Consider the following 20178-nt stretch of genomic DNA (forward strand, 5'->3'; position numbering starts at 1 on the left):
GGCAGCCAGACGGCAGGCAAAGAAGAAGTTTGACGGTTTGTGCAGTAGCGTTTGCGACAAAATGCCAGCACTGGCTGCCAGTGACCTTGCCGGTGGTGGTGCCAGGGTCGTTTTCCTGTCGCAGCTAGCATCCATGGTGAACCCCGCCTCTCCGGGCGGGTGCACAAAGATGTGTGGCCAGTCGCAGATTTATCGGGGGTTGCAAGGGTTATTATACGAGACCCTCCTCGTCTGGTGGATGTTGCATCCTGCCGACCACAGACTCCTCCGGCGTCAACATGTGAAGGGGCCAGCTGAGAAGTGGTCACTTCATGCTGGGCACAATATGGCTGGATGTGTATATCGCTCGGCCCCCTTGGTCTTTTACAGTGGTTGATAGAGTAGCGGTATCGACTTGAGAGAGGTGTAGCTGACCGGATCGCCTCCAGGACCGAAAAAACCAAAGTCCCAAAACGTGAAGGCCCGTCCGCAGTTCCGAAACTTGGATTCAAAGGAGCCCACCCGAGCCCGCACCAAAGAAATCCAAGAATGAAGCTGTAGCTTTCGGCGTAGTGCATGGAGCTGGGTGCGTGGAAGGGTTAGTTTAGGCGAGCACGCCTGCACGATTGTAAGGTCTATTGATCGAGGAAGGGTTGCTGAGTGGAGCTTGACCCTACGAGTAGAAGTAGAACAGAGAAGTAGAAAACACGCCAGCCGCAACCGACCTGTGAAATAGGGCAAGCGTGGAGTTGAGGCATGCATCGTGATACGAAGACTAGGAGTGAGAGGGCGACGAGGAGCGCCAGCTACCACCAACTCAGTAGGACCTAGTAGTCGACGACCCAAGTACCAGTATCCAAAGAAGAGAGCAATAAATTGAGAAGTACTCAGTACGACTGCTCGAGACAGGAAGAGGCAAGCAAGTCACAATGTGGAAGAATGGTCCTCGAACTGGAAGATGGACGAGATGTGATTCTGAAATCCCCAAGTTGGAGGGAGACTGACAATCCCATCACCAACCCTCCAAGGCCGTCATTCCTTCACTCCATCACTCCATCACTCCATCACGCCATCACCTGTTCCCACCAATCTAGGTAGGTGCAATTCTCGTAATTAATTGCATATCTTTTAGCCCTGCTTTCATTAGCCCTCCAAAAATACTGACAACGATCCAGTGTAGGACAGTGTCCCAACTCGAAACCGAAACCCCATCGCCGTTGGACCGAGCTGCATGAAACCACACGACTTCGATGCATTGACAGGCGCGACGTCCGCCCCTGCTTGGTATTTTAGTCTGTCCCAGCAAACAAGTCGCTTTTTGCGTTTTCACTGGGACTCATTATGACTGAACTGCTGGGCACCACGCATTGAAGATCTGTTCCCCAAACCACACCGGACAAGGATCTTCATTCCAGCTCGGCCAGGGTCTTGAGGGTTGAAAGTCATTGAGAGCTGAGTGGCAATCGGCGACATGTCCCGGAAGTACCGCTAATGTGTGGGTGACCTCTCCAGCTCCGTTCCCCAAATGCAGAAGAGACGGCTTACAAGTTTCGGCTCCGCATGCGCAGTGAGGTGGTAGTTGACTGACATAGACACAAGGTGACTATGGCTGTCTAGCTAAGTTCATCACCAGCGTCAATACGAAGTCGATGTCTCTGCAACCTGCAGGAACCCCTGCACGTCTCAAGATAGTCAAATCCCAATCACAACCGACTCCGCGACATGCAAGCAAGGGCTTTGATTTGGTCACAATCCAACAATTGGCCGAGTCCAAGGCCAAAGTTCAAGCCATGACCCATGTCCCTCCGCTTTGAAGCCGCTCCTAACATTCGCGCCATTGGGACTATTGGAGTATACCCATGGTTCTTGTTTTCCTACGCTTTCCCAGTTGCAGAGGACTAGCTCAAAAGGCAAGAAAAAGGAAAAAGCAAAAATGGAGGCTCCGGGAACGAAACGCGGACCAACAACCCGAGCGCTCTAAGCGCTGAATGCAAAGCTAAGTAGGACCACATGCCGGCGCCCTAAACAGTGCATATTGCATACTGCGTACGAGTATTTTTGGCCGACCGGGTTCCGCAACCTCTCAACAGGAGCAAATAACGACGACAAGAGGTGAACCACCTTCCAGCTCTACCAGGGCAATTATCAGGGGATTAATGGCACGAGCGTCGGTCCTACTGCTACAATCGACCGCGAATGAATACAATTGAGCTCGTGCGGGAGCTGTGATCTCGGTTATCGATGCGAGACTCGAGATCCTTGGCCCAATTGGCCCCTCACCAACTAGCCAGAGGTCCCCAGACGCAAAACCTGCCCGCTGTCCAGCAACGCGGCCATCCACATGTCCTGTCTCCCGCTTGTGATCTCGATATAGCAAATATTCAGCACTTTGGGCTTCAACCACCATCAACATTAATTGGACGCCACCTGAAGCATTCACAGGTTTTCGAAGTTATGAGATATGCGCAGAAGCCTGCACCTTGGACAAATCAGATCCTGACCTGTTGAGCCTTTTTCTAGCAGAGCTTTGCCCTAATCCGAAACATACCTGCAGCACTATTACGTACCCTCACGCAAGCCAGGTGGCGACTAACACGACGACTTAAGATGGCAATAGCTCCGATTAGGTTGAAGACCCCACACACAAACGGGAAGAAGTCAATCTGAGCTATAAGGTTGACCATCAGACCATCTGCGCAACTGCGCGACATAGCTTAGGAATCAACTGACCCGAGAACCAAGTCTCGGCTTTCACGGACTCTCTTGTCACTACGACAGCCCATGTTAATGTCCGCGTCTTTTCAGGCCCCTAGCCTAATCCGGCTCGTTGGTCCTGTCAGGTCTTGTGCCGTAACCTAACGCCCCTGCTCAGCTGCCGTCCGTCTGTAGCATAAATTCCACGGTGTGAAATTTCCGAGGGGAAAGGAAACTTTGTCAAGCCCCCGTCACGGCCTGTTTTGTCGACCAGCAGATGGGGAGGTGCCTTAGCGCCCATAACGTTGCTTCAATACGGCAGGAAAGGCTGGACGCAAGAACAAACGAGTTTTTGAACCTGGTTCCGGATAAATTGGGGACTCAAATCGACGATGGTTCCATTGTCTAAGGGGGTGATGAAAAGGTCGACCTGCTGGTGACAAGCCTGCCTCCCCTTGCCACCACCAATACCATACTCCCTCGTTTATGCAATCTCAAGATTTACATCAGGTTCGACAGTCTGGACCGCCCCCGAGGAGGAGAAGACTGTCAGCCAGGGGGCAGCTTCAGGATTTCAAAGTCCACCCAAGAGGCGCAGATTGAAAGAGGCAGACATGCACTTACTCAATCAAGTTCCCATCGGGGTCTCGAAGATAAACACTCCGCAGCTTGCCTTGAGCTCCGGTCCTTTCAACCACCTTAGCACCTTCCAGGACGGTCATGCCTCTCTCCTTGAGCCGTCCCAGGACGCCTTCAACATCTTCCTCCACCAGAAAGCACAGGTCACCACTCCCGGGCTGGACACGCTCCGCTTTTGGCTCAAACTCTTTTCCAGTTTCGTGCAGGTTGATCTTCTGAGTGCCAAACTTCAACGCATGTCGAGTGATGCCGGGTTCAGTCACGAAGGAGGTGTGCTCCATGCCGCAGATATCCTGGTAAAATTGAATGGTGGCGTCAAGGTCCTTGACAGTCAGGACGAGATGATCGAGCGATTTGACTTTGGATACTGAGGTCATGACGTTGCGTTGGTCCCTGTCCGAGCTGATCCCGCAATGGACGACCGTGAGAGCGTGACAATCCACAAAGAACCAAAGAGAAGAGATATTGTCCCTCGTATATTGTCAGAGAGGCACATGTGCTTGACCTGAGAATGCCCTGTAGACTCGTGAGCTGAGGAGGCGGGTTTATGTTGGGTTTCCCAGTCCCCCCGCCTTCCCCAAAATCAGAAGTCTTGACTGTCACCACCACCATATGTTAGGGCGCGGGAATCAGGCCGGTGGGATTTAGTGAGCTCAGCAACTTCCGCGGACAACATCCCGAAGCTCTATCAGGACGAGGAAAACATGCCTAATTGGGAACTGTGATGTGTCAAGACATAGCAAATACATGGTGATTATTCTAAGCAACCGAGCTGGGAGGTATTTGGAGGGGCTGTCTGTAGCATCGAAGCACGTCACAGGATGCGAAAAGTATTAATTAGCATATCAAGTTTTACATAGTAGTGGATGAGAAGCGGCACGAGAGGACGAACTGAGTGGCACGATCTGTTATGCTCAGCCAAGACCACCTTCGTACCGACCACGTAGGTAGGTATCGACACACGTGTAAGGCATCAAACAACAATGTCTGTCTGATGTCGCTGGTCGAGGCGTGAGACGAACGACTTTACAGTAGCTGCACACGGGGGATAAGATAAGATAAGATGGCGTACTGGCGATGACATTTGCAACTTCAAACTTTTGATCCTTTCTCAGCGTCTTTGTTGGACTTCAATTCGATCACAACAATGGTGACAACCAGGTCCCAGGACCGCAAATTAGGTGCCTCTAGCTCGCCCCTTCCAGCCGTGGAAGCGGGCACAGACTTGTCACCCTATGCTAGACTATCGCCCACCGCAAAATCAAAGGCACCTTCTGCGAGTACGCTTGCCTCCAGGAAGAGTCTTGCCTCACCTGCAAACCAGAAGATTGAAGTCGTCATAGACGTAGCACCTAATCACGGTGCAGCCCCAAATCCTCTGGAGCAAGAGACTTCACAGTCTGGAGGCCGGGAAAATGGACAAGGGATCTCGCCGAGCCAGCCCCGGGATCTCGTACCTCACCATGAATCATCCTTTCAGGGCGTGCTCGAGGATTCCTCGTCCAATCATGAAGCCAGAACTATGCAATCAGACGATAGAAGCGCCTTGGAAGGCAGGCCCAAAGACAGTCGAGAAGTACCGGTCACACTTGCCGAGCGCTCGAAGCACCCGATGTCACCGAATCAGACATCAGCATCCGTCCCTAAACGAAAGAGATTCACCAGCGAAGACCTTGACGATATGGTCCCAGGATCTGAATTGCCTGCAGACCAGCTTGCCCGTCCCGTCACTCCGAACGCGGCTGACAGAGAAGGTGTAGAAGAGTCTGACGATGGCGGTGACGACGCTCCTCCCGAAGTGGTCAGCAGCTCTGATGCTGCACAACAAGTCTTGGGGGTGCCCAATCCTTCACTGCAGCATACGAATCGCAAGAGAAGGAAGATCCTGCGGAATGCTGACGATGAGTTTGGCTCTCCTGTGCGAGTACCTGAGCTAGCAGCAACCCTGGAGCCACAGACATCAGACACGGCACAAGAAAAAGGCGAAGAACCCACCACGGCAGGTCAGATTCCTCAACAAAACGGAGGAGAGAGTGAGGCCGGCGAAGCATCAAAGCCCATCAAGAACAACTCAAGTACCGTCAATGCTACTCCTCAGGAGACGATCGAGATCGTCACTACACCAAGATCAAATGAGAGCTCAGACCCGGCAAATACTACGACACAATCAGCCAGAAAGAAAACAGGACCCCGGACCCCTGACAATTTCGATACCACCACTCAGCTGCAGCCTTCTGAGCCATTGGCGGAGGAGGGTATTTCCACCTCCAATGAGACCACCCGTCAGATACTTCCAGGAGAGCAAGAGCAACTTGCGGTGAACCTTTCAACCTCCCTACCTCAAGACACGAGCATGGCTGATGGCGGCCCTTCTGTCACAAATTCGGACGTGCGATACTCGCCACCGCAAAGAGTGTCTGCGACAGAACTACCCCCTGAGTCCTCTGCTACAATCCCGGCTCCGGAAGGTCATGCACAAAGCACAACAAAATTCCAAGCAAACACTGCGGAGCCATCTGTAGGCGTGGAGTCCCCTGGTTCAGTTTATTTGTCCACTCAAACACAGCCGGTCGAGTCTGATTCGGTGAAAATGGCAAATTTCACGGCCCCTACGCCCCGCGCCCGCCCGAGAGGTAGACCACCTCTTCACGAGCAAGAAGTCTTGTCGACACCGAAGCCAACATCTCTGCAGCAATACAGAACTCGGCTGTTGGGCCGGCATCCCCGAACAAACAACTGGGGAGCGCCTGGGTTCCGCCGGAAGGCGAAGTTTGTCGGCGCGTGAATTGCAACCTTTCCTTGTTTTGTTGAGTGACAGGCAGCTCGAAATGTAGGCATGCATGCTGCCAAAACTAGGTCTTTCCTCTGGGCATTGGTATGTAATTGTCTGTTTCCCAGGACCTTGAACGACTGAAAGCCCGAGACCATGACGAGACCACCCTTACTGTAGTTTTGGTGTCTGCAGCTGGACGAACCGCAGAGGCTGAGAACATGTTGACTAGCACCGTGCATCACCTCGTTTTTTGTCGATCAATTTGCAGGCTACACGGAACACTGAACAAAGATCTACCATGAATATGTCAATGCGCTGGGCAGCATTACATTCACATTCCGGATCCGGTCAATGCTCTATGTGTGAGTCGAGACACACAAGGACGTCGATCGCTTTGGTTAGAAAGCAGGCTTCAGCCATCCCGGATCGTCGTCGTTGGCCTCGGTGAGGGTCGGTCTCGGAGAAAGAAGGGACGTATCTGTAAAGGTGCATTGCATGTACATTAGGACGTCTTTTTGTGTAACGCAAAAGGCTAGGCTTCTGCAGGCGAGGCAGGGGAGAAAACACGAGGCACTGCAATGCAAGCTTTGGCGACTTCGGGCCCCGGTCAGGAGACCACCCAGGTATGTAATATGTAACCTGGGCCGTGTACAGGTGTGCATGGATGTACATAGAATGAGAAAACTTAAGAACCGTGCATCTAGCCTTCAGGCAGCAAACTGGGTGGCAAAGGAACGCGGAGTTTTGAAACCGGGCGGCCCATGCACTCGATCGCTCGATCGCTCATCTTTGCCAGTCGAGGTCCTTGACCCAAGTCACGTCAAGTCCCCCATCCATGCATTCACGGTACCTACGTTACGGAATCCCCCTCCGCTGAGACAGAAGAGAACTTTGCACCAGGGCGGATTCAATCGATGGGTACGGTAGGTAGGGAGGCGGTGCCGGCGCAGGTTCCTCAGGAGGGAAGGAAGGAAGGAATGTGTGTGTGTGTGTGTGTGTGTGTGTGTGTGTGTGTGTGTGTGTGTGTGTGGAATCTCAGCCTTGTCGCCCTGTACCACCTTTGCATACCTAGGTACCTAACTCTTTTGTCGCGGAGTAATCGTTCGCGATACATACCTATGATATACTAGGTTATATATATATATATATGGTCTGATCTGATCTGATTTAATATGCTATGCTATGATATATAAACTCTAAAGGGAATGACCACACCTATCTAGGTAGATACCTGGTATCCTACCTACCTACCTAGGTATGTAGAAGAACCCATTGATACTTAAGTTGGACGGAGGGCGAGGGGTTTCCAAGACCGGGTGGGTAGTGTATCATTGTGTACATACATTTCACTTGGGCAATTAATGGATGTGTTGGATTTAAAAAGGACGAATATAATATAGATTTATTGTATGGTATTGCCTTCTCTTCGCATTGCTTCGCGTGGAGCTGCATTACACGCCCTCTTGCACCCTGCTTTTGTCGCGACATAGAACCGTACATGACATGCGTTGACGACATTAGAATAGTGATTGTTCTTAATACAGGATCCCCCAAAGTAAGAGAAATGCAGGCGAGTATCAGTGGACACAGTCCACGATGCTCGTCCAACACCACGATAATAAGAGGACATTCCCACCTCCTTTCTCCCATTTCTGTGTTCTAAAGGAACCCGAGGTGGTCGTTTCAACATGCTCCACCCCGCCCGGTAACGGCCCGCACAGCGAGTGTCTCGATCCTCGTCGCGTACAGATTCATCGAGTGGACCAGAGGATCTCCAAAGACGACTTGTCGCAATTGCTCGTCCTTGACCAGAGACGCAGTCACGTCCGCTTCGGTCGCACCAGGGTGGTCCGGAATGCGGAGCACCACGAGACGGCCTGCATTCGACAAGGTCGCTGGAGGGACATCCCACCACAGCTTCCTGAGTGGGAGAGACGGGTGTTGTTTCGATTTCGCCGGGGGCTTGAGTTTCGATTGCTTCTTCGGGGCGGGTACGAGTGAGAGATCGAGTCTCGACATGGACGCCCCGAGGGCCGTCAGCGTCGACACTGAGCACTGCTGCTTCGGTTCGACGGACGGCAATGATGGGATTGGCCGCGACAGGAGGTCCACGAGGCTTTTCACGTATGCCTTCTCCGCGCGTACAACTGGGTCGCCTTCGTTCAGAAATGAGTGGAAAAGACATTTGCGTAAGCGTCCGTCGGCGGTTTCGGGCTTCTGTAGCGGCAAGAGACTGACGGGCGGAGCTCCAAACGTGACACAGTGGACTCTCTTAAAGCAGCCTGTGAGGATGTTGAGTTCGGATTGAACGGTCTCTGCGAGCATGTGGGCGTATAGCAGACTGGCTACGGCGCCGCCAGCAGAATGGCCCGTGATGAGGAGTGAGCAGCTCGTCCGAGATGGGTTCTCTTCCAACAAATGTCGAAGTCTGGCCGCGATCGGCTTGACCATCGCCCGGGCGACTCGCAGAAAGCCTGAGTGACACAGATTTCCCTGGTCGTCCAGAAATCCGGTCGGCGACACAGGCTCAGTATCCAGGTTGACCCCCCAATCGCGCACACTGAAGAAACTCGTCCCACGAATGGCGAAGACGATGGTTTTCCTGTCGTCACACGGGATCGACTTGATGACCATGGCCTTTGTGCCCAGTCGGCCATCGGCCGAGACAAAATCCTTGCGCTCTGACGAGGATTGTGGAGAGACGTATGCGCTGTTGGAATATTGGGCGGCAAGACACAGGAGCGGCCACGTTGGTATGTAGACTCGAAAGGGTTGTAGAGACACGGGCAGTCGAGAGTTCATGTATAGGTCAAGCTTGGAGAACACATTGGTCTGCTTCTGTTGCGTCTGTTTCCTCTGTCTCGGTGGCATTTTCTCGACCCCTCCGAGCGCCCGCGTCATATCCCGGTCCACTCCATATGTCTCTGCCAATGTTGGTGACATAACCTCTCCCTCTGTGATCATCAGCTCTTTTTCCGAACCCGAAAATGCATCTTCATCAATGAGCGATATGACGTCGCCCAACTTGTGGTCAATCCGCTCTTGCAACTTCACCGGCAGGGACGCTCTCGGAGGACCAGCATCCACATAGGTCGGGGACGGATGTGACCATGTATGTTGAGGTTGCAGAGGCGTTGCGCGATACTCCGTCTGTAAATTCTGAGCCGGCGGTAAAGAGAGAGTCGAGGTCATATGAGGATACGAGGCTGGAGCAAAGTATGTGGCGGGCTGCGGCGTCCATTGGGGTAGGGGCTCCTCGTAGCTGAAGGCAGCGGTATTCAGAGCATAAGGGGGAGGGTTTGGGGGAGATATAGGAGCAGCAGCAGCTGGAGGATCTGTGTATTTGCGGCGCTTGCGGGCGTCTGGGAAGAAGAAAGGCATTCTGAAGTGCTAGCGAGTACTCAAGCTGCTGCACAGGGTGAGACTGGGAATTCATATCAAGGAGAATAGCCTGTCACTCCCACATGGCATCAGTGTCGCAATGTCAGGAACTACTCACATGACTGATTGCCTTGAGAGGGGGTTGAAGCTTTCATATAGCTGTTCTCACTGTCTCATTGCACTTCTCCATTTCGCCTTGTTGCCTTCCTCCCGCACTGTCAGTGTTACCCGCCTAGAAACTCGGAATTGTCGGGTTGCCGCGCCTGCGCCACGATGGCGACCCAATCATCATGGCGCATGGAATCGTTCGCAGAGGCAGTCGGAGGGTCGTCTGTTCAATTCGGTCACCAGGATGCGGTGATAGGCACGGGAACTTGCCTTGGTAGTCATACCCAACAAGGCTGATAGGCACAAGAGGAAAGACACTGGGACATTTTTAGATGATGATCTTCGTTTCAGGGAAACTGAGGGTATCGATAGAAGGCCGTTTGTGGCTGACCCCCTGAAGTTTTTTAGCTAGGCCTTGCCTCGCTTACCGGATTTACTTGTACTGGACCTCTGCCTCTCACCCACCTATGTCATGACCCAAGTACTTAGCTACCTAGCGAGCTAGGTGGTTGGTGTGCACCCGGGGTGCCGGCGAGGAAAGTTACAGAGCTCGATAGGCACCTTGGCACCTAAGGTAGCCTACCTAGGTAACTCTCACAGTGCTCGTAGGCACTAACCTTCTGGGTTTACAGGAGAAGGCGGCGTAACCCAGTTCTGGGTGTGGTCTTCGCAGCGCCCCGGTTGACCCATCCAACACCATTCCTCACAGCATCGGTCGCCGCCAATCACCTTAGCAATCCTTCCCTCTTCCTCTACTTCCGCTACCTTGACCCGACTGCTAACTTTCCGCCATACAAGTGTGCGGTATTAACAACGAGAAATGATAAAGAGTTACCCGCAATAGGCACGGTCCTTAACGTGAGACAAATCTTGCTCGCAGCATCGCGCCGAATGACATCTCGAACGAAGTTGTGCCTGTGCTACTACAGAAGACGATCCATACAAAAGCCCTCGCTTCCACCTCGCGACCAGACTTACGTCATTGAGAGTTGCTGAAGCACAAGGTGATTTCAAGATCTGGGAAATCTTGTGTCACACTAAGCTATACAGATATTTTCTGTTAGGTATCTTAGGTATCATGGAACAGACCTCTCGCAAAAAAAGGTCGGAGCAAGAAATAGGCACAGTGATCATATCGGCAGCACAAAACTGACCAGAGATATCTGATGCCTGCTCACGGTGCCAAACCAATGTCGCAAGAGATCCGATATCTGAAGCCAAAAGGTGCAATGGTTACCACGTTCAAGTCGCATGCAGGAATCACACCAGACACCCCCTTCGGTCATGCTATGTCGTTGATCTGGCAGATCTCAGCTGCTGCTGGAGCATTCCACCGTTCTCGAAATCAGCCATACAGTCAGCCAAAACCAGGGCGAGACCTAGGCTCTTGATCGGGTGTAAAAGGACTTGAACCTTCAGCGACCGATCCTGAGAATGGTAGTCACAAGCGATGGTATCAGACTGTCGAGGGAAGTGCCAAGGTTTGCTTCTCCGTCTTCACCAGAAATTGAACAAGGTGTCGGTGCATGACGTCCGACTGAACGTGGCCATAGGCAATGACAGCTCTGCAAAGAGATCTAGATCTGTAAGTGAGCAGTCTGGAGTTCGGCAAACTGGAGTCAGCAGCTTGCGGTCAGGGAACCATACATCAGCCAAAACATGACGAAGAATCAATATGCTTCAGTGCCGGATTTTGTTTTCCTTGTGGTGCTCAAATCGAATTACCTGCCCATTTTGTCGACTTAGCCCTGCCACTAGGTGCTTGGTTAATACCCAACGGCACTTATGTGAACGGTCACCATCCGCAGCTCGGGCCTCATGAGCTCTGACGATGTTCATACAGTAGGTCACCCTAGCGATCAAGCTTTCCTGGTGGACGACTTTCTCGGCTCAATTCCACGGGAAGAATGCGTCATACTGTTGCACACGTACCATACCCGGGAGCTGTGGAGGCATGGAACATTTCCATCTCGAACCAACGTCCCCAGGCACAACGGAGTCAAAGTGTAACGTCAATTACCATGACCAATCCTAGCTGCAAGTACAGTTGCTCGGAGAGGAATCTCGTTGCGGATTGGTCTCCGGAAGTACAGAAGCAATGCGAGAGTCATGGGGGCTGCAAGAATATAGAGAGCCGTCGGGAATCAGTATGACAACTTGATCAAGGTATCGGTGGCCTCCTTGGTAAGCATGCATGGCCAATCATGGTCTCAGGATACCTTGGGTAATAAGATGCGAGATGACCGGATTGCGGCGCGGCCGACCGATATCCGGGCAGACTGACATCGGCAGCTTGCAAAGGCGTGCAGGTGGTCTAGAGCTGGAGTTGAACGTCGGTTGCTGGCGATAGCAAGGTATGCCTGTAGTGACCAAGGTCGGTATGCAGAACCCTCTCTTGGGCACTTGACGTAGACAAAGGGACATCATCAGTGCATGTCAGCAGGTTTCAAGTCGAAGCAGTCCTCTTCTGTACATGTCTTTGACGGTTCAGATGTCGTGTCGTGAAAACCTTTCCACCGCTGGTGGTCTCGACCGTGGGCTAGAGAGGAGCCAGAGCTTCGGCGGTTGCTCCGTCCCCACGCTCTGTCATACCTACCCAGGTAGGTAGGTACCTATCTTGCCCAGGTGTATTATGGTAGGCGTTTGTAGAGTCGGAGTACCGGGTACAGAGCTAGCAGAGCCGATGTTTGGCTTGTTTGGTTGGGGATTTTCCTGATCGTCGATCTTGTGGTTTTCTCCCGAGACCAATGGGCTTCAGATCCGATGGCAGTTAGTCATGCTCGTTACCCAGAACCTGACACCCACCTGCGAAAAACAGCTGGGCGACCATGCCGTGTGGCTGAAGACGAGGTCCAAAGGGGGATAAAGGGGGATGAAGAGGAGGCCCCCCTGAGGAAATTGACGGAACAGTGCAAAGCTTCGCCAATCGAGCGATGCGAGCGATGAAGGATCATGACAGTCACCCAACAGTGGTCACCCTGTGGTCCAGTGGACGCCATGTCGCCAGTCGCCCACCAGTCGTACCACTCAGCACTCCGTACATTCTTACTTTTTTATCTTTGTCGATCGAGGAAACACACTGCAATCGTAATTTACCACGTTCGCTTCTCCCTGGCCTTGAATTTTTGCCCGGGTCCTGACTTTTGAGGCGTGACCACCGAGGAGTTTTTATCCGCCATCAACGATCGCCTCCTTCAAGAACCTCTAGGCGGGCGTCCCAGCTTTCTCGCCCAATGATGACGAGGGTCACAACTTCTCTATTAGAGGAAAGCGCGCACAATATGGCTTCGCTAGTCCGATGCATCAGATTCACATCGATCTGGGTGCAAGAGAGAGGCTTAAACTGGTAGAATTGGTACAATCCAACGTCCACCATGAAACCTGATAAATCTACACTCCTCCGACTCTCGTTCTTTCTCGAGATGGATCCAATTCTTTCTGCTCTGAGAACCACTGCAACCCCGTCCAAAACCCGACTCGTATGTCCTCCGCAGTCGACATGTCCAAGAATGGGCATCCGACGGTTTACCTGTTTGTTAACAAAGACAGAGCTTCTGTGTCTCTGTCTAGATGTCACGGCAAAGACGCGTCGGCTATCCTAAGCCATGTCCAGTCATGCCGCAACCAGAAGAACAAGCAATTGCACATGTTCCGGGTCGAAGACACCACCGAGCTAGGCTCAGCACCTCCGCCCTCTCGAAAGCAACACATCAGTCACAAGCACCGTTCGCCGAGGTCGACCCCGCCACTGCGAAGTGCGACACCATCAACCCCCAAGGCCCGCGCATTGGCCACGCCCGAGCGTGTAATTGAGTCAGTATGCTCCCCTCCTCGGACCGACTCTCCGTCGAAGTCTCCAGAAATTGAGGAGTTGCTACACTATTTCAACTCTCTGTGCTTTACGCATGAGGCACATCCTCAGGGCCAGTCGCAAAGCCAAGATCTCTTCCGTCTGCTGGTTTCTTCCGAGGATTTTTCAAGCTTCTCGAAACGAGTGGTCGGAGGGATCCACGGATATGCCATGCTTGCGTGCACAGCCGCGAGAATGGGCGCCGACATACCGAGTCGACGCGAGGAGTTCGAGATATTGGCAACCAAGTATATGCAACCGTCCCTCCAGCGGCTACGGGAGCAGCTCGCCGATCCAGCCACGAGAACGTTAACAGATCGACAAATTCTGCAGGAAATGGTCCTCCACTGTGTGACGAATTGGTACCTTCAGGATTTTACGGCTGCTCAAACGCACCTAAAGGCCATCAACTGTTTTATTGGTTGTCTCGATGTTTCCAACGGTCCCGACCGCAAGTTGCTGAACCTCATCAACCGATGCGGTCTCTTTATTGCCAACAGCATACGGGCCGAGCAGACCTCACGTCCCAGCTTGTGCCCGAGAACAGAATCCTTTGCTGCGCGTGGCTTGCGCCGGGTTGTCTAAGAAAGACAGAATTCCTCAGCGGTCGAATTATCTCCAGGAAACGCCTGCAGAAGATACTCGATTCATACATGCTGGCGCAATATCGAACCAGTACGTCTTCTGGCGAAGTGGGGAGTTATGGTTGTCTGAGTTTACTAACGGACTTCCATAGCCGCCAATCAATACTTTCTTGTGCGTCGATCGGCGATGATCAGGCCTTGCAAGAGGGTCGCGATCGGCGGTTGTGGGGGGATTACGTCGCACACAAGGTGGCGAGTTGGCTCTTTCAAGGTGGGATTCGACTATTCAGCGAGATGCTATCAATGAGCTACCGTGCCTTGTCCTCCATTGGTTTCAGAAGACGGCTGGATTGGTTGACTTCGAGCAGGCCGTCATCTATCCCAAGGAGTCTTAGCTGGATTGCTACCTCCTTGGGATAAAGACACTTGCTGGACATTTCACACCAACAAGATGGTTATGAAACTCTGTTTCAACTGCATGTTGACTCTTGAGGCACGACGGCGAACAAGGGCTCGATGAGGCTCACAGGTTCAGCAGCCTTAGAGCTCTGGTGTACGAACAGACTCCTCCTGTATACTATCGAAGAGGCCACCAGGCGAGAACGAATTGAATCTCCGTGCTCAAACCATTTGTCTATTGCATTCTGCTCACCAGCCCAGGTTCCCTTCCGTCTCGTCATTCAATGTTCTCGCTCACTTACATCTCCACAATCAGCATGCTTCTCTACCGATCAACCCGGGGAGAGATCATGGCCCATTGTCTTGACAATACCCCCAATTCCAGGTCGACTTGTAGTCGTGAGGCTCCTTCCTTGTAATCTCGTACCTGTTGCTTCCCTGACAGGCACCGAACGCTTGGCCCTTGGAAAGACAAGAAGCTCCCTGCGCAGATCATTCGGCCCTAGGCAAATGGGAAAGTCATGCCAGATCCTCACCATCAATTAGTCCGCAGGCCGCACTCTTGTCACCTTCAGTCAGGATGTATGATGGTCTTCATCTCCATCTGGATGCTCCTGGAACGGCCTGAAATGCTCGAAGAACTACCATTTGTTCTTGCCCACCTGGCAGGGTCCCTTATCCAACCCGCTCTCTTTGTCATTGTGCCGTCTTTCCTCCTGATACCTTCCAATTGGACTTGCGAACAGCCTCTTTCTGATAGTTTGCTGCCAATATTGAGATGAAGTCGACCAGGGCGAATTGCACAGGTACTCGGCTCGTCGGTATGGTTTAGGGCGTGTTCCAGGGGCAGCAGACGCCAAGGGATACTGCCGCCGGGATGGCCCGATTCAACCCAATAAAGAGACTTTCGGCGCGTCCTCAACAGGCTTGAATACTGTACACCGCATCCTCAAGGACAGCCCAGAGCTTGTAAGAGGGACCTTCTGGTGCTTGATCGGTGATTGTACAAACAGGGCAACAAGTCGACCAAGCGAGACCAGTTCTCAGACCACCAGCGGATGACGTCAGCAGGAGGACGCAGCCAGCAGCCAGCAGCCAGCGCAATCACCCACCGAGCCAACCTGCACCAAGCCAGCACCTGCGCTGGGTTGACCGGCACCGTCGCCAGTTGTCACACCGGTCAACCGATCACCGCACATGGCCCATTGTTGTCCAGGCTGAGCTGAACTTTGAGCCATTCAGAGTCCTCGCGCCTCTTCGGGCGAGGGCTGGGCAACAAAAGAAAAAAGATCGCCCGATGTGCTGTCTAAACAAAACTTTTTCAGCTCCCTCGAATTCATTCTGTCCCTGTGTTCGAATCCACCCATCGAGATCATAGCTTATCTCACAAAAAATCAGTCATGTCTACCCGGGGAGATGACCGCTCCTACAAGGTTGTCTACTCGAGCCGAACCCGAGATGAAGTCGATGAGCGAATTCCCGCCCGAAAGCCGAGGCGCGATTACGACTATGACGACGAGTACCGGGTGGAAAAATCATACTCTCGAGATTATCGCGACGATGGCATTGAGATTGACCGGAGGTCAAGGACTAGTGATACACGTACTCAGCTGCCTCCGCCGGTAGGTGCGACAAAGACGACTTATGAAATCGGCCGCGATAGAAATGCCGAGTCATATGTCAAACGTTCCAACGCTGTGATTATTGATCGACCCCGCGATAATGGTCGATACGAGTATGAGATCCTTCGGCCCGAACGGAGAAACGATGGAGCATATGTCTTCGATCTTGATCGTCGACACTCACGCGACTACCAAATTGATGTGGATTCGAGGGCTTATGAGCGACCTCCACGCTCGAGATACGGTGATCCACCATTGACGGTGTCCAAGAAAGTGGACGATGTGCTTGTGTCTGAAACTACTCGAGGCGGCGGACGTGATCGCACCGTGAGAGATGTGCGGTACAAGGACGTCCAAGTTACGGAAGAAATCGACGGTGACACTCGCTCCAGCCGCCGAGGTCGCTCTTCGGACGCTTATGTCGACGATGTTGCTCCGCCGAGACGACTAAGGAGTGCAATGCGCGGCAGAAATAACTCGCCGCCCTCTCTCATGGAACGACGGCGCGAACACAGCGTAGGATTCTACAGAGATCAAATCAGTCACCACGATGCCAGTGAAGGCAGGCACGAAAGGCCAGGAGCCGAGGCGCACTTGGCCGGTCGGTATCTTGTTGGCAACGGGGAATTCGAGGATGATGTTTATGCGGCGGCCTACACTCGCCGCAACAGAAGCCGAAGCCGCTCCCGAGGACGGTACGGTCCTCAGAGGAGTGATCCAAGACTCCATGAGTACGACGAAGAGGACGATCAGCGACGAACCTACACCGAGGAAACGATGCGACGATATGAATACGAAGATGAACAACGACCCCGATATCCTCCGCAGAGGGCCCACTCGCGAAGACGACACCACCGCCATCATCATCGTGGTGATGACCGTGATGAGGACCGTGATGATGACAGCTACTCGGAGTACGAAGTGGTCAAACGGACCACCAAAGAGTATTACCGATAGGGTTGGCACAGCTGGGCCTGTGCTGTTGACTTGCAATCTAACCTCCAGATGTCACTTGGCATGCCAGGAAAAATGGACTATCTTGCTTGCATACCTACTTCATGTTGAAAGACTAAAGGAGATCTCGTGAGCATACTATCTGGGTATTGTGTTTCCTGAAATCCCCCAACCGGCATCGTCGTCCGCCAATAAGGACGATAAATTCGCTACGCGACCCTCCCGACTAAATCCAGCGCTATCGCCAGCTGCTCCTTATCTACTGAGGACCAAGTTCCTTTGCTCCAATCGATACTGCAACACCAGCCTTCTCGTCGATCGAAGCCTCCTCCGATGGGGCGACTCCCACTTCCACGTCTGTCGACTGCGGCTTCGATGGTGGATAGACTGCCTCATCAATCTTCGCCGCACCCACACCCGAGACGTAAGTGCAGATGAGGTAGTAAACGACGCCAGAAACGGTGAAGCCATAGATGCAGGAGAAGGTGTAGATCTTCCAGGCGCCTCCGATGTTGAGGTTTGTGTCGATGCTCTTGCAGAAACCTGGCAACAGCGGAGCCACCGGTGTGATGAACGACGCGTATGCCCTCCAGTTGATGCCGACCTTGTTGTAACGGTAGATGCCGTGGCCGTTGTACATCTCGTGGATGTTGAGCTTCTTCTTTACGATGAGGTAGTAGTGGCAGCACATGGTGCCGCAAATGGCCCCCATGAACATGCTGTAACCGGACAAGAAGGCTAGCAAGCCGGACGCGTTTTTGATGATCTGCCATGGGTTCGACACTACGCAAAAGACGGAGATGATCAAAGTGGCGCGGAAGATGTTGATGTATTTGGGGCAAAGACCCGAGACTGTGGTCCTGGTTAGCTGTGACTGTTCGACTTTTGACAAGACCAGCGAAGACTTACTATCATTGGAAAATGGATATGTCCCAGCAGCGATCTGGTTACCGATAGTCGCCAACATGAAACTGAATGCGGTGAAGAATTTGGCGGCACGAGAGTCGAACTTGGCGATGACGGCGGGCATATACCACTGGAATTCTCCCCACAAATAGCTATGGGCTGAGGTGACAAAGATGGGGGTCAACGCTCCCAACGTTCCAATGATGGGCAATGCAAAGAACTGGTTGTATCCTTTCAGGTTGTTCTTGGAGAATCGACTGAAATCCGGGAAGTTGACCGCCATGGAGCTGAAGAGGCCGATGACCGCGTTCAAGCCGGTCAGGGCCGAATATGCCGTGTTCATATAGGTTGAAGTGATTTTGGCATGTCCGGTCACAAGTGGCCCACCTCCTTTTGTGACAATGGCGGCCCACAAGAACAGGGCAAGGAAAGTCGGTGGAACAATGATGCCCTTGAGCAGGAAGAGGATTCGGAGCTTCTTGATGGGCATACAGGCCAAGATGGTTTGGAAGATCCAGTAAATGAACTGGAAATCATCAGTTCTCCATTCAGATGCAGGAGTTGAACATGCTCACAAAGCAGAGGAGTCCGGCTGAAGTGATGCCAGCACTCTCGGGCAAGTGGTTTGGGAAGTTGGCGAAGCTGGGCCAGATCGCCGTAAGACAGTTGTTGAGAAAGTCACCCGCCTGGACACACAGAATTGCGGCTGTTCATCAGAAAGTCAGCCCGACATTCATATTTGCGAAAAACAGCCTCGCTAGATGATCAGAAAGGGGACTTACTCCACATGGCAGCCACGAATGAGCGGAGAACGATGACTGGATAACTTCCATACATTCCGAAAATAGAGCGGACCAGCACTGGGAAGGGGATGTTATATCGGGCACCCATCTTTCCAGTAAGGGTCAATGCTCCAGAGCATAACGCGAAGCCACAAAAGACGATTGGAATCTACCAATTTGTCGTCAGCATTAGAAAAACTCCTGGACAGGGGGCAGAGCTCTGGGATAGTGCTCCTCCAGGCTGGTATAGAAACAGGATACTCACCGTCTCGCGAGCAGTAAAACCCAAGCTCATGACAGACGACACGGTGGATGTGAGGGGAGGTGCAAGCATATCACTGGTCCAATATGCCCAATAGTCCTATTGGGAGGGAAGTCAGTCTGGGGGATCATGACTGGGCTCCGCAGCCTGTGAACGGGTCACGTACCAAAGCACCCCAAGTACCTGCGGACATCAATTAGCTAGGACTCACATGGACGAAGTGTTTGAACAGCGACCCAGGAAGAGGGACTTACGATCCTCAGGCTTGATAGGGTCGAGATCTGGGTTAGACCAGCGAGGGTCTTGGTACATTCCATGTTCCATAGGGACTTTCCAGTGCAGCTGAGGCTCAATCTTGGCCTTGATGCGCTTGGGCGAGAGGCGCTTCGGGGAGAAGCGTTCTGCTGAGAAGTTGACCATGTTGTCAGAGGTCACGGACCAAGGTTGACAGGTTTGCGTCGGTTCGGGTGAGGTCAGGTCAGGTCAGAGATGGGACTTGAGTAGAGTTGTTGGAAAGGATTGAGAATCTTTCAGACACAAAGCAGGAGGCGAAACAGAGGGATCTATATAGCCGTTCAGCTCGCGTGCTGGAAGAAATTCTATCTCAAGGCTGGACTGCTGTCTGTTGCAGGATAGACGACCTGGGTGGGGCATGCACAGATTAGACAAGGGAGCCACGAGGGTCAACAGGCGAACAGGGAGATAGGCCCCCGCGGCATTGTGGTCGAAGGCCCGCCGAGGTCATTAGATCTGCAGATCCAGACCCATCCAGGTTCTTGGAGAGATCAAAATCCGGGGTCGTGAGTTGTGATAGAGACAGGATCCAGATGGGAATCCAAGATACAGGTTGCAGGCTTGCAGCCGTGGTGGTGGGTTGGGGTGCAAGCACGGCAAGATAGAGCCGCCGGCCGCTGCACAGGCGCCGCCGGCGAGGCTGCTGATATGGGAGTCACGTGCCGTAAGCCTCTGACAATACCGCCGACGGCCACGGCACCAGACACGGTGGAATGAGGGGCCAACGGCTGCCGGCGGGCGAAATATTACATGCCGCCCGGTATGGAGCTAGCCCTGTTCTGGTGTATCCGGGGTCGTCGGCCTTATCCGTTATCAGGGCCTTGCAGTGTTGCTTAGGTCCAAAGCACAGCATTGGCTGAAGGGGTCAAAATATGCATTGTCTAGATTCACCACGTTGCGGGTTGGCAAGGGCTGCGAGTGTTCTGGATGTTTTCTTGACTAACACTTTAC

General features: G+C 52.8%; 6 protein-coding genes across 6 annotated transcripts; 3 read left to right on the forward strand and 3 right to left on the reverse strand.

Moving 5' to 3' along the window:
- Positions 1-3293: 3293 nt before the first annotated feature.
- Z520_07063 (uncharacterized protein) lies at positions 3294-3689 on the reverse strand (the record flags this gene model as incomplete). The annotated part of the gene is made up of 1 exon (XM_016777562.1): positions 3294-3689. One exon carries the CDS (start codon positions 3687-3689, stop codon positions 3294-3296), a length of 396 nt encoding a protein of 131 aa, XP_016631072.1.
- Positions 3690-4459: 770 nt separating this feature from the next.
- Positions 4460-6097, forward strand: Z520_07064 (uncharacterized protein; the record flags this gene model as incomplete). The annotated part of the gene is made up of 1 exon (XM_016777563.1): positions 4460-6097. The coding sequence occupies one exon, from the start codon at positions 4460-4462 to the stop codon at positions 6095-6097; it is 1638 nt and encodes a 545-aa protein (XP_016631073.1).
- A 1671-nt stretch (positions 6098-7768) lies between these two features.
- On the reverse strand, positions 7769-9466 carry Z520_07065 (uncharacterized protein; the record flags this gene model as incomplete). The annotated part of the gene is made up of 1 exon (XM_016777564.1): positions 7769-9466. One exon carries the CDS (start codon positions 9464-9466, stop codon positions 7769-7771), a length of 1698 nt encoding a protein of 565 aa, XP_016631074.1.
- Positions 9467-13073: 3607 nt separating this feature from the next.
- Positions 13074-14009, forward strand: Z520_07066 (uncharacterized protein; the record flags this gene model as incomplete). The annotated part of the gene is made up of 1 exon (XM_016777565.1): positions 13074-14009. One exon carries the CDS (start codon positions 13074-13076, stop codon positions 14007-14009), a length of 936 nt encoding a protein of 311 aa, XP_016631075.1.
- Positions 14010-15807: 1798 nt separating this feature from the next.
- Positions 15808-16986, forward strand: Z520_07067 (uncharacterized protein; the record flags this gene model as incomplete). The annotated part of the gene is made up of 1 exon (XM_016777566.1): positions 15808-16986. The coding sequence occupies one exon, from the start codon at positions 15808-15810 to the stop codon at positions 16984-16986; it is 1179 nt and encodes a 392-aa protein (XP_016631076.1).
- A 256-nt stretch (positions 16987-17242) lies between these two features.
- Z520_07068 (uncharacterized protein) lies at positions 17243-19353 on the reverse strand (the record flags this gene model as incomplete). Its single annotated transcript, XM_016777567.1, has 7 exons — positions 17243-17835; positions 17893-18415; positions 18465-18595; positions 18672-18840; positions 18937-19032; positions 19100-19116; positions 19188-19353. The coding sequence occupies 7 exons, from the start codon at positions 19351-19353 to the stop codon at positions 17243-17245; spliced, it is 1695 nt and encodes a 564-aa protein (XP_016631077.1).
- Positions 19354-20178: the final 825 nt, after the last annotated feature.

This window comes from Fonsecaea multimorphosa, assembly GCF_000836435.1.
Source record: "Fonsecaea multimorphosa CBS 102226 unplaced genomic scaffold supercont1.14, whole genome shotgun sequence".
NCBI classification, from domain to species: domain Eukaryota; kingdom Fungi; phylum Ascomycota; class Eurotiomycetes; order Chaetothyriales; family Herpotrichiellaceae; genus Fonsecaea; species Fonsecaea multimorphosa.